Source organism: Cryptomeria japonica, chromosome 5 (genome assembly GCF_030272615.1).
Source record: "Cryptomeria japonica chromosome 5, Sugi_1.0, whole genome shotgun sequence".
Classification (NCBI taxonomy): Eukaryota; Viridiplantae; Streptophyta; class Pinopsida; order Cupressales; family Cupressaceae; genus Cryptomeria; species Cryptomeria japonica.
This window is the reverse complement of record NC_081409.1, coordinates 617,830,817-617,845,146: the sequence shown is the minus strand read 5'-3', so window position 1 is coordinate 617,845,146 and position 14,330 is coordinate 617,830,817. Positions and strand designations below refer to the sequence as shown.

At 36.7% G+C, this 14,330-nt stretch overlaps 1 protein-coding gene across 2 annotated transcripts in view; it reads right to left on the bottom strand.

The window, feature by feature from the left end:
- LOC131063764 (lysine-specific demethylase JMJ21) overlaps window positions 1-14,330 on the bottom strand; it is a 191,833-nt gene that overhangs the window by 125,182 nt on the left and 52,321 nt on the right. For both annotated transcript variants that reach the window (XM_057997678.2, XM_057997679.2), the window contains exons 5-6: window positions 3,239-3,436; window positions 2,932-3,131 (exon numbers count right to left, since the gene is read on the bottom strand). In XM_057997678.2, coding sequence (XP_057853661.2) covers window positions 2,932-3,131; window positions 3,239-3,436 — 398 coding nt within the window. The remainder of the gene's footprint in view (window positions 1-2,931; window positions 3,132-3,238; window positions 3,437-14,330) is intronic.

The window sequence follows — 14,330 nt, the reverse complement described above, 5'->3', positions numbered from 1 at the left end:
CTCGCGTCGCGGCATGTCAGACATGGCAGACAGAGAGGCCGAGGCTGTGGCACAGGCACAACTGATGTTGATCATTGTGGCACCTCACAGGCGGAGACTATGGATACTCAGTCATCCAGGACCTACCTTAGACGCCTTTGTAGGAGGCAAACAGACTACTCTGAAGCTGAGGTTGCGGATGAGCTAGAGCTTCTATTTGATGATTTTATAGTGTCTTTAAGCTTTATTCAAAAATGGGTGCATGAAACAAGTTTTAAATCGTTAAAATTCTCTAAATTTCAAGGGTTTTTTTATTTTGCCGAGTCATAGCCAAGTCACAAGTCGAGTCAGCCTTGCCGAGTCCGAGCCGAGTCACAAGTCGAGTCAGCCTTGCCGAGTCCGAGCCGAGTCACAAGTCGAGTCAGCCTTGCCGAGTCCAAAAACAGGAAACAATAAAAGATCATGGTTTTGGAAACATGACAAAAAATGGGGTTGGGGGGCAGTGTCAGAAACAGCTCCACTATGAACATTTCAACATGCACATATACACAATACTCATATTTCTGAAGCCTGAAACCACCCTGAAATGACCAAAAAAGCTCAAAAACAACCCAAAAAAATTTGAAGCAATGATCCCCTTGACTCATGAGACATTGTGGCAAAGGGAAAAAAGCATACAAAGAAACCTTGAAAATGCCATTCAGCAGGTGCATTGCAGTCTGTTTGAACATGCAACATTATCCCCCTATTGAAATTATGGAGGAAAAATTTTAGCATTCAATCATGTCATTTTTTTTGATATGTTAAGCTAGTTTCTGTACATCCATGTCATGTACTAGGATTCTGTGGCAGTCACTAATTGATTGGATTGAGACATGATTGTGGCATGATTATGACTTGATTTCGATGTGTGTGGCTTGCTTACAGGCAAGGAAGATAAACAAAAATATGGCAACATTCTGGGCAAAGATAAATATGAAAAAGCCCTGATTATTTATAATCTTGTAAATATTGATTTCACTTTGTTGAAGGGATGCAAACGATGACACATTTTTGAACTGTGTTTCATTATTTCTTTCATAAATCAATTTTTTTTTCAGTGAAAGACTCCATGCACTATACCCAGATGTGTCAGATAATCCAACAAAAATATTCTCAAGACTTGTTTCCCTACAGAATTGCTACCCAAAACTTAAATATTCCTAGAAAAAACTCCTGGTTTCTCAAAGACCAGATTAATTACCTCCTTACAACCTATTCCAGCAGTCGGAGGTACTAAGTTTTCTTTGGGATGTTTCAAATACCAATATAAGGTGATAAATCAATAAGGCCAAAGTCCCCTCCACAAGCAGTTACCAGGGTACCTCCATTCTCTTTCTCTCAAACTAGGCAAGGCTGGCTGCAGCTGATCTGTAAATTGGGGTGGATATTCTACAGGCACAATCATCAACATACAGATTCCAGTATTCAGACCACTCTACACTCCCAAATGAACATTCATACCATCTACAATGGTTTCCAATGCTCAAAAGATTGTATAACCAGGCATAGCAGAGATCTAAATGCTAACAATTACAGAAGTTAAACGAAACAATATATTACCATTGAAGAAACCCTCAACGGGGTAGAAAACTCCAGGAAGAGTGAATGTAACTCGCCATGCTGCTATTTCTCAACTTTTATATGTGTATTCACTGCCTTTTTCGTCTTTAAAAAAGCATTACATGGGTTTACTACCAGCTCCCTACACCTGCAAAATGCCTTGGCATCTGTATGACTCTTCAAAAACCTATGCTACAAACTTAATGGATTGTATCCATCAAAGTATGGAAAGCATACAATCAGACTTGCAACATATACTTGAACAGTCCCAAAATGGCTCTACACACCACCAATTAATTGTCAGCCAAAAACTAGCTTTAACATTGCCAAATTCTGTGTCTCTCCTAGGCATGAAGGTGTAACATAGCTCCTCCTTGATTCCCATGCCAACGGACAAAGAATAATACCAAAGAAAAACAAGAAAATGCTCTGAAACTCTTCATTTTCCAACTCTCAATTATATACAAGTTCAACTATACCTGTATACCGTTACCAGTTATTCGCTCACCAGAGTGCATGCTGGTTGCCAGGGGTGAATTTTGATTGCCAATGGCAAACTCCTGATTCAGCCATTTTGACTGCATCTTCTGTAGGACATAACTTTTGCATCTGGATTTGAAAATAGCTGCCATTTGTTCTGATAATTGCACTATCTTTTTAGGGTTATCTAAAAATGCAATAAAATCCAATTTGTGTTTCCATCTATCCATTCAATTCACCCCTACAACATGGCTGCAGATTCAAGACAACACTGAATGAGCTGAATCAAACTCAAAAGTTGTCTCATCCGCCAAAGAAAATTCTAAGATGTCCTATACCATCCCAAAACATGCATAAGCATGAAAAAAATTGGTCAATGTCCAGAACAACCCTATTACACTGGTTTAATGATAAACTCTGCCTGAGCTAGCTGACAAAATCTGCCTGAGCTAGCTGGCAACATGCTGCAATCTGGAATGACATGTCCAAATTTCCACTACATTCATAATTTCAGATCAGCAGCTCTACAACATAGATGGTCAGGTTTGAATTCCTCTTGCTATTGTAATTAGTTATAATTTCAAGTCCCATTGACCTACCTTGGTCATTTGTGGACATTAATATAATTTCTTTGTTTCAACCAAATATGTCACAAATGTTGATGGAAATTTAAGATAAAAGTGAATCAAGAACAACTAAAATGAAAATCAAAGGAAAAACTGCATAGAATCTAAAAATTAAACCATTAAAGGAACAATACGATGTGAAAAAATATCAGCTTTTGTGGAGTATCCAAAAGACCTTTTTGAAAAAAAATTGCATATTTACACACAAATGTCATGATACAATGGCAACAGGTTAATCTTTTACCTCTTGCGCCCTTGTAGGAGAGTGTTCCAAGCACTTGTGAGTGCTGGATCTACATGCCATGATGCACCACTACGTGCTGGACCAACAACTAACCATCTAAAAGGTGGCCGTTGATGTTTATCCAAGATATCAAACAGGTCTTCTTGAAACAATTGTGGCACATTATATTCTTTCAATAAATCTGGTGCAGCTTCTCCAAACTAGATAAAAGAAATATAAGAGGAGTGTACATATAGTATAACTAAAATTTGAAAGATATTTTTTGAGGAATAAACAGTTAAATATCTTCAGAACTTGACAAACTTGCCTTGGGATCAAATATATACAGAGGATCTTCATCATGTTGTAGTTTCACATACAGCACATAATCCTTTAATTTCATAGTAATCTTATTTGCATTGCTTTGAGAAATACGAAATTCAACTTCTCCGAATCTTTCTGCTAGTTTCTCCAAGGTCCACATATGTCTTGCAATCCAATCATTGGCCAAATCTGTAAATAAGACCTGCAGTGCATGCCATGATCACTGATACAGCGGAAAGGCAAAGAAAGTATGTAGATTACGCATAGCAGATAATGAAAACTACAGACAGATGCAATCCACAGATAAAATATTAACAAAAATATCCATCATTGCATGCATGTGTCTGATATTATAATTCCTCAACTACTACATATTCTCTTGCAATTCATGCAAAAAAATCATCTGCAAGATGTGAAACCAAATTTACATATAAAATAATAAATGACACTTATCAGGAATATTAGAGACTAATAAGATCAATGGGATAGGTACAAAGGCAGCGAGGCAAATAAGAAGGTAAAAAATATTGCTTCCCTTTCCATACCACGCTCACTGTTCCATGACATTTTTATACATGCATACTACTTATTTTGTGATCAAAACAGTGAAACATTGGTAATCATCATTATTGCAAAGATGAAATTTTTTTTTCCAGCCATGTAAGGTTCATCAATGTTTTCTTATTGTGAATTCATATTAAGTTCTAACATATATTTCAAGACATACATTAAAATCAGAGTCTTGACAGTGGATTGTTCAAAACCTTGTAATATTATTGTATAGATCCTAGGTGTAGCCAAATTTGTTCAAATAATATTTTATATTTCCCAAATACACTAGAAGCTGAACAGATATATAGAAGATGAACTCAACAGTCATTTCATATTGATAAATATGAACATGTATCACATTTTGCCATTTTGGGTGAACAGAGTACAAATTTCATTGAATACTTTCTTGTTGTTTAATTTTCTGCCCACTTCACTTTGTCAATCTTTCCTTTGCATTTCATTTACAGGCCTACATTGGTATTAGAACAAGTTATTCGTCCTCCATTTTTGCAATAAAATACTCCTCCAATTGTATAGAGTTTCCAATAAACAATATGAATTTAAGCCAATGAAATATGCTTCTGCCTTATGCAGCACACCCACTTATCCAGTGAGCATATCTTGTTCATTCCTACTCTACTTGTCTCATCACAGAAAGGAAGTTCTCATGCCCTAACACCCATGTGCTGATCTGAGGATCAATCATCATTAACAATTCCCACATGCCATATTGTATTATCCATACAACCTGTACTTATTCTTTTCAGTTGAATATACCCCCATGTCCTTGTTGTTTGCCATTATTTTCATGTTCTATAATTCTCCACTCAATCCATTCACATTCAATATTTCTTGCCTCAATCCAACAATGATAGCAGACCTACAACAAGGCAGTGGACATGGAACAACGCAACAAGATGGTGGTGTCTGATGAGAAGAGGTCATCAAATACTTCGTTTATGTTTGGGTGAAGCTTCACTATAATTATACTTTGAGATTTATTTTTCAGGACTCAAAGGATTTGACCAGAGATGAATACCATCAACGTTGAACTTGGACATGTGGACAATGTATGCCTAGACAGAACCCTCGTTGATCTGTATGTTTCTCAAAGTGGGCATTTATTTTTTAAGTTGGTGTATGAAAAATTAGTGAGATTAAAAAAGAAGAATACATGAAAGTAAGAAGGAACTAATTTCTCTAGGGAAGCATTATCCAAGTGGTTTTTGGACGGAATTGCCAGAAACAAGAAAAAGTGTTGCAAATAATATCACAGACATCCAATGGATAGATAATTAAAAAAATGTTGTATGAAAAAGACCAAAATAAAGACTACCCTGTAATGTCCCTGATTTAAAGGTCAGCCACAACATTATAATTAAATAAAATCAATTAATAAAATAATAATAAATAAAATTATTATATATTTTAAAATAAAGATTTAGGCCAACAGTTTATGGCAGACTGTGTCTTGGGCTGACTTGCATCGTATAAATATTATTAAATAAACATTATCAGATATTTCAAATGTAGACCTGAGCCAACCTGAAGGTGGCTAGACTATTTTCCTTGCTGGGCCGACATAAGGAGGTATTGAGTATAAATTCAGGTGGAAGGCATTGAAGAAGGATGGCATATTTGGAGTTGAGACAACGTTGGTGAAATCAGTGCTTCCTAGAACGAAAACTCCAGTAGGCAGGCCTGGGTAGGGCAAAACCCTTACTCAGTAGTAGTTGCTTATTTCTGCACTCTTCAATCAGACCCTTCCTGATTACAAGGCATTAGGAGTGTGAAAGAAATCAAGTTTCTTATCTCTGAATGCATTAAACAAATGCCTTTCCTCTTGGACGAAAACCAAGAGAACTCTGATCAAACTGCTGGCAAAATCATTGGCAGACAAGGAGCAAATTCACCATTTCTGCATGTCCAAGATGGCAGCAGAAGTAGAGGAACAAATCAATAATGAGGTGCAGCAGAAATAAGCTTCTCACAGAATATATTTAGAGGAGGCGTCTGGACGTGATCCAGCTATTGCAGAAGCAGCGTAAAGAACAGTTATAAAGACCTGAGCACATCATAATCATTCTGATGACTGGCCAAGTATAGACCTGTGATATCCATCCTATCCAATCAAGCTGTAGAGCAGTATTCCATGAAAGAAATTGTAATGTCCCCTTTTTAGCAAACATGGATTTTTGGATGATTAGCCTATCATTTCTGACCCTCGTAGGCTAATGAGGATGGTTAGAGGGTCTCCTGAGGTTTGTATCATCTCCAGTGTTCAGTATGCTTCGGTTTGGTCTTCGTTTGGCATCATTTGGACTTCATTTGCTATACCTTTGCCATTCTTACTATTTATAGTAAGCCAGAAGCTCATAGGGAGGGGACCTTTCTATTTTTAGAAAGTGCATTTGGTCACATGGGGAAAAGCAAGATGAACTCCCATTTCAGACGGCATAGCAAAAAAAAAAGTATTTTGGGAGATATTAATGTTTAATTGGCCTAAATAATAATTATTTATAAAAAAGTTATATTATTAAGTTATAACTTAACTTAATAATTGAGGGTCAAGTCATCATTGAAAGGGGGCCATTAATACAATTAATTATGGGGTCCATTATTAATGAGAAATTAAAAGATTTCCCAAGTCTAAATGATAATAAAATTTTAAATGTTATTTAAATTGCTTTATTGGAAATCGAACCATGTCAAGAATATAAGTGTCTTCAAGCTAAATCGAATTCATTATGTGATTGTTATTTCTTTCAGCTTGATATTGGAGAGCATTGGGATTTGGAGAGACCAAGGGTTTCTGCAAGTTTTCAGAGCTTTTTGGCATTGGAGTGTGTAGCTACTTCATTGTAACAGCTACCTAAGGTGGTGAAATATCTTCCAAGGGTTGTTTTTGAGTTGGTTGTAACCAGCAGTCAAATTTGTGCAAATCGGAGAAAGATCGATAAAGGTTTTTGAGCAGATTTTTTGTGAAGTGTACAATAATTATGGGGCTGTGTTAATTCAACGTTGGGCACGGTAATTACAGGCCGTAAAGCCTTTTCACACTCAGCCATACTCTTTTCTGCCCTAGCCGTACTCTTCTAGAGGTGAAGCGAATATTTCTGAAGGTGGAAAAGTTAATTACTGCAGCAGGTTGAAATCTAAATCAAACCCAGCGGTGGCTGCCAACAATCAAGTTTTAATTTAATGAACTTCATCCTCCATTTGGAAATGCATTTGGTTGTAAGAATTGTTGAACAAGTTCAATGAAGGAAGGAGAGATTGCATGATAAATGTTTGATATAATGCCTGTGGTTATAATCTTCATAGATAGCATAACATTTTGCATGCCAACTATTTGAGTTAATGTCTAGTTATTGTAGGTGCATATTTACATTGTGTGGGTCATCTATTTGCATTCAAAAAAGACAAAGAATAGCATTTACATCTTACTTATTCAATTTAAAGATCATTGCAAGCCTTCAAACTTCATTTACATGCATCAAAAGTAATTGCCAACCAAACTGAATTTAAAACAGCAAGTACAAATATTGTATGCAAAGTGTTCGACAATATTCCTTGGAGTTCAAATAAGCAAAAACAGGGTCAGATTAGCCAAGGGATACTACAGTGGTATCAGAGCAGTTTCCTGCCATCTTGTTGGGGAAGTCTCTTACATTCAAAACAGAGAGATAGATGGCCTTCGATATATCCACTATTGATTTGATGCAGAACTTGTATGATTTGTTGAGTGATCCTATAACAAAACAGAGATTTCTAAGAGTGTTTGGAAAGTCAAAAAGAAAGGAAATGCTTCAAAAAGATTCTCAGCCTATGAGTGATCATGGGAAAAGAGAAAATCCATCATCATGTGGGAGTCCTAAAGAAGATCAGACCATGTTTACAAGCTCACTTCCGACATGTGAGAGTTTGAATCAAAAGGAATCACATAATGCACCCTTGAGCCTTCAGATTGATCACAAAGAGGAAGAGAATGCAAACATGGATCGGCCACTTAGAGATGCTGAAAACATGACACAAAGGTATGACAGCAATTCTGATTTTCATGACAGCAGTAAGGTTCCTTTGCATCAACATGAGACATCAATTACTACACATGAGATCGATGGTTCCATAGAGTTGTCAAGTGAAGATACTCAGAATTCGGGTACTATTGATGCATTGTGTTTGGAGGATTCATGCCATAACAAGTCTGATTTTTCAAATCAGACCATGGAAAACAAATCAGAAAATTTGCCTAATGGTGATGGTTCCGAGTATTGTTTGACCGATGTGCACACATCTATATGGATAGGGGACGTGAGCATTGATATCGGCAGATCAGCAACCTCTAACATGTCATTCGAACCATCTCAAGAAGTACATAACAGCGGAACACTTGTTGTTGATGTGTGCACTGATGATAGCACGCATGATGTTGCTTATCATGAGGGGAGTGATGCAGATATTGATGGGGTGAGTACATCTATTGAGAGAGCAGCAGAGAACCACATGTTGCACCAGGTTTTCCTGTAGTTACATCCACTGCAGAATTTGTTGGTGATGAGTTCAGATGATGGGGGTACAGAGTGGTATGTTATGGATCAGCATGAAGGTGTTGTTCAGTTTCTGAACAATCCCTTATTTGAGGCATATGCTACAATGTCTTATGATAATCCTCTTTTTGAGTTAGATGTTAACCACTCTTTTGACCCCAAATCTGAGGTGAGCATTGATCGTAGTGTTTGGAATCTTAACAGTGCATCGGGATTTCAGACAGGACTCGCACAGGAGTTTTCAGCAGTGTACATGGTGAGGAGTGCATACAGCTTCACATTTGACCCTCATGTACATGATTTATTTCAAATGCACAGTTCAATGGCACCTGTGATGGACAGTCTATATGACAACATATTTTGTGCCAAGTTTGGAAGTAAACAAGATCAGTGTTTTGAGTTGCTTCCACTTGAGACTCTTACTCCAGTGAGGATGAGTTGATTCAACAAGTACAGCTTGATGTGCCACTGTTACAGGAGTTGTTGGGTGACAACAAGAACATTGCACGGGTCTTCACTTGGAATCCAGGTGGAGGAGTTTATTTGCAATAGAGATTGTTTGGGGACAAGCAACTTCAGGAGGGGCGGACTGTAATGTCCCCTTTTTAGCAGACATGGATTTTTTGGATGATTAGCCTATCATTTCTGACCCTCGTAGGCTAATGAGGATGGTTAGAGGGCCTCCTGAGGTTTGTATCATCTCCAGTGTTCAGTATGCTTCGGTTTGGTCTTCGTTTGGCGTCATTTGGACTTCATTTGCTATACATTTGCCATTCTTACTATTTACTTTAACTTAATAATTGAGGGTCAAGTCATCATTGAAAGGGGGCCATTAATACAATTAATTATGGGGTCCATTATTAATTAGAAATGAAAAGATTTCCTAAGTCTAAATGAAAATAACATTTTAAATGTTATTTAAATTTCTTTATTGGAAATCGAACCATGTGGAGAATATAAGTCTTCAAGGTAAATCGAATTCATTATGTGATTGTTATTTCTTTCAACTTGATATTGGAGAGCATTGGGATTTGGAGAGACCAAGGGTTTCTGCAAGTTTTCAGAGCTTTTTGGCATTGGAGTGTGTCGCTACTTCATTGTGACAACTACCTGAGGTGGTGAAATATCTTCCGAGGGTTGCTTTTGAGTTGGCTGTAACCAGCAGTCAAATTTGTGCAAATCGGAGAAAGATCAATCAAGGTTTTTGAGCAGATTTTTGTGAAGTGTAGAATAATTATGGGGCTGTGTTAATTCAACGTTGGGCACAGTAATTACAGGTCGTACAGCCTTTTCACACTCAACCATACTCTTTTATGCCCTAGCCGTACTCTTCTAGAGGTGAAGCGAATATTTCTGAAGGTGGAAAAGTTAATTACTGCAGCAGGTTGGAATCTAAATCAGACCCAGCAGTGGCTGCCAACAATAAGGTTTTAATTTAATGAACTTCATCCTCCATTTGGAAATGCATTTGGTTGTAAGAATCGTTGAACAAGTTCAATGAAGGAAGGAGAGGTTGCATGATAAATGTTTCATATAATGCCTATGGTTATAATCTTCATAGATAGCTTAACAGTTTGCATGCCAACTGTTTCTGTTAATGTCTAGTTGTTGTAGGTGCATATTTACATTGTGTGGGTCATCTATTTGCATTCAAAAAAAGACAAAGAATAGCATTTACATCTTACTTATTCAATTTAATGATCATTGCATGCCTTCAAACTTCATTTACATGCATCAAAAGTAATTGTCAACCAAACTGAAGTTAAAACAGCAAGTACAAATATTGTATGCAAAGTGTTTGAGAATATTCCTTGAGTTCAAATAAGCAAAAATAGGGTCAGATTAGCCAAGGGATACTACAGAGATAATATGCTATTAATGTTTGCATCTCTATTATATGAATTTGTGTAATCTGATCTGTATGCTAGAATTGATGGTCTGAGAAATTTAAACATTTACCTTGCCTTGTGATCCGAATATTGTATGGTTATTGAACTGGCATTTCTTGAGAGCCAAATACACTCTAGGATATTATTGTGGAAGATGCTCATTACTTTCTGAGTGAATGTTAAATCTGAGAAATAAAATCTAAGTTTACAGAAGCAATTTGTTGCTAATACTGTTTAGCACTCCTTTTGATCTCCTGTCATACAGGCCGATATATTTCATACCCCCACTAATTAACACTAGGCCAAAGTCTTCTCCACAAAAGATATAAAGGAAATAATTATAAATTTGGTAATAAATCAATTACAGGCCAAATTCTTAAAAGAGGGCTTGGAAGCTCTAGCACCACACGTCAATACGATATTTAACAAGGTCATTCAATATGGTTTCCCAACCAATTTTGTCACCCCTCTCCTCAAAAGCGGGGATGTTAACAACCAACAAAACTATCATACTATAATGATTTATCCCCATTTTGGAAAAATCTTTGGAAGTATGGTAAAACATAGAATTAGACTTTGGGCAGAAAAGGAGGGTAAGAAGGCAAAAGGGCAAATGGATTTCAAGCCAAGCATTGTACAATTACACACTATATCACACTCAGACATTTGATTGAAAAAGTTTGAGAAAAAAAAGGGAAAGAGGTTTTTGCTATTTTGTTGATTTCAAAAAGGCATTCGACACAATGCCTAGAAGCAAACTCTGGGGCTAAATGAAATAGATAGGAATACCAGAAAAATATAGCACAGCAATCCACAAGCTTTATGATTAGATTCAAACCAAAATTAGAACAAAGGGTGATTTATCAAAATATTTTGCAAGCAACATCAAAGTCAGACAAGAATGCCCATTATCCCCCACTTTGTTTGGGCTATACATAGACAAATTAGAGGAGTGGATAGACAAGTTAGGCAATGGGGGTGTTCATCTAGACACGAGTGATGAAGTTGTTGCTATATTCTAATGACCTTATCTTAATAGCAAAAACATCACATAGCCTACAGAAACAAGTACAAGCTCTAAAACTATTCCATCAAGATGTCATGTCCCCTTCTCAAGTGTGCATTCATTGATGACCCTTCGCCTATGTTTGGCAATTTTTGTAAGGTCCCCTTTGGACCTCAGAATCTAATTAAATAATTAAAATTTAAGTTGTCGAAATATAAATAAATTTAATGACAACTTATTTTAATTATTTAACAAGGTCATTAAAGTGACTTATTTTATGTTGACGAAGAATTAAAAAAAGGTCACTTTATTATTTCCCTTTGGCGAAAGTTCAAAATTAAAAAGAGAGGGGAATTTGAAAAAATTTCCAGAAGTGTTTTGAGAGTGTTATAAAAAGGCCGAATGGGATTCATTTCAGGATGCTTGATTTTATTATTTTCTCTTGAGCTCTGAGAGCTTCTGGCTTTTGATTCAGCAAACCCTAAGACAGAAAGCCTTAGATTTGGGAGGATTAGACAAAAACCCAATTCAAATTATGGGTGGATTCTTCATAGGATTCACAAATGCACTTCAATGTCCAGATTGTTGGAGGTTTCAATCAAGAATCTCGAAGAGGGTTTTGCAGATATCATTTCAGGTATTTATCAGTGTATTATAGACAAGTTGATCAAATTTGTAAAGTCTATTTCAAAGACAAATTTATAAAGGATCTAGTGTTATTACAAATGCTTGTTTGTTTGAATGCCTTGCCTGGTACTTTCTATTTGGAGAATTAATGTGTTATAATATTATGAGCATTTGTTGAATATTATTGATGAGATAAATATCAGTTGGCTATATTATTGTTGGCATGAGTTTCCTGGAGCCAACTTTGGAGAGAAATAACTATAATAGTGCAAGCACTGTTAAACGTGGAGATTAGAATATCTTGGCTGCTACATCCATTTTACTTGGCATGGGTATTATTGTTGAGTACAACACTTTATTTCTTGTATCAAATATTATATTGATCACCAAAATATGTGATGGGTCGAATAAGAAGAGATAGAATATTTTTATGATGAGTTATGAATTTTAATTTTTGGATGTCAAGTTTAAAAGAAAATATAATTTATAATGATTGGCATGGAACTCTAATGCATTCATTGTTCTTTTGATATTATTTATACTATTGGGTCGGTTATCTTTGGAAGGACAATGGCTTCAAATGTATTTGCTAGAAAGTTGCATTTCATTGACATGAATATCCATTCTCTAGCACTGGACTTTAATATTGGCTCAATTTTCATTAGCTGAGTATTATATTTGGGCTTTAAAGCAACATTATAACATTGTTGGGTTGTATGCACAAGGAGGATTATTGATGGAGCTTCTAAAGTCTTATTTTGGTATGGAATATATTTCTATTGGGACGATGATATTAGTTGCTCTTGGAAGGCGTGAATTCTTTCCTGTGTAACATCTCTATTCCCTATATCAATGCTTTTGGGGTGCTTGACATGAGTCTATTTATTAGAATGATATTAGCAAATTTGCTTATTAATGGTCAATAATGTAATCTTAGTTTAGTTTAGCTAGTTTCGAATTTCATCTTCAGTTAACGACTGTTTCCTTAAACATCATCTTTGTAATCTCTTTAAATAGAGCTTTCGTATCTAATGTTAATATACAATTACCATTACATGGTATCAGAGCGGTTCAATGGGGTTTTATAAAGTTCTGCGAAATTTTTAATAAAAATTCAAACCTTACCTGGATTTTTTTCCAAAAAAAATTTAATCTTCTTATGAAAAAAATGTCTCTTATTTTTTAGGTTTTTTAGTGCAAATCACAAGGGATTTTTTTCTACAATTTCAAGGGTTTTTTAACCCATTTTTGTCTACGTTTTTTTTCTCTGGTTTTCGCATTTTGGGGCCCACGACCTTTGTGTTTCTATGTTATTCCTCCACGTGAAGGTTTTTTTGGCAGGGTTTGTTCGGGTTTTAGCCTATGTTTTGTTGTTCGAGTCGGTCTTCTAAAGTGTTTTCTCTACCTGGCGACCGCGATTTTTTTTGGATCGTGGCTTTATGGTCTTCTTGGCGACACATTGTGTATTTTTCAGCCCACATTTTGGTGTTTTTTGACCCACGTTTTGGTGTTTCGATGCGAGTGGAGAACTGTATTTTGGATGTGCTCACATATGGTCTGAGTGCACGTCTAGTTCGTGTGAGCAGTTACATACCCACGGCTAGGGTTTTGCATGGTTTCTTTGCAATTGGGGTTTACCAGTTTTCCTCAAAATCAATGGTTGCTGCAATTTTAACCTAGGGTTTTGTTGTGACATATTCACACATCGCCCCATTATAATTGGGGACCCCTACTTTTTGCTTTCTAGGGTTTGCTTTCTTGGTCTTTTAGGGTTTTGTCTGTTAGCCTTTGCATGATGAGTGCTGTTAGGGGGATCGCTGGATAGCAGGCTCTGCTTGAGCTAGGATGAGTCAGTAGATGCTCCAAGTTAGGGTTTCTTTCAAGGTCTTCCTTAGGCTTAGTTTTGCTGGTTGTGTCCCGTTTGAGTTCAAGGAAGTCAGTGAGTGGTTGAGCAAATTTGGCTAAGACATGGAAGGAATGAATCAAAGATCACGACTAAGGCAAAGTCAAGTGGAAAAGGAGGTGAATTAAGCCCAAAATGAGGATTTCGCTCCTGACCCTTCCAAAGGGTCCAAGGCGAATTTCTCCACAAGACACTCCACCTCGACCCGGGCTCTGAGCTAACCCTTTCCTAGGTTTGAATGAAGGAAAAAGCACTTGTTTGAATGAGGAAATGTGAAAATGGAGTCAGGATTTGAGCCCAAACATGATTTTCGCTCCTGACCCTTCCAAAGGGTCCATAGCGAAATTCATGTAAAACCTTATTTTTCACCAAATTCTTGGGCTACATGTCAGCTTGAAGAGCAAATTCATGTGATCATGAGGGAAGGAGGCCTAATGAAGTTTGTCCAAGGTATGAAGAGGAAAAAATAAGTGAGAAATTAGCTCAAAAGGTGAATTTCGCTCTTGACCCTTCCAAAGGGTCCAGAGCGAAATTCCAAGGACACACCATTCTTCACCTTGTTTGCACTA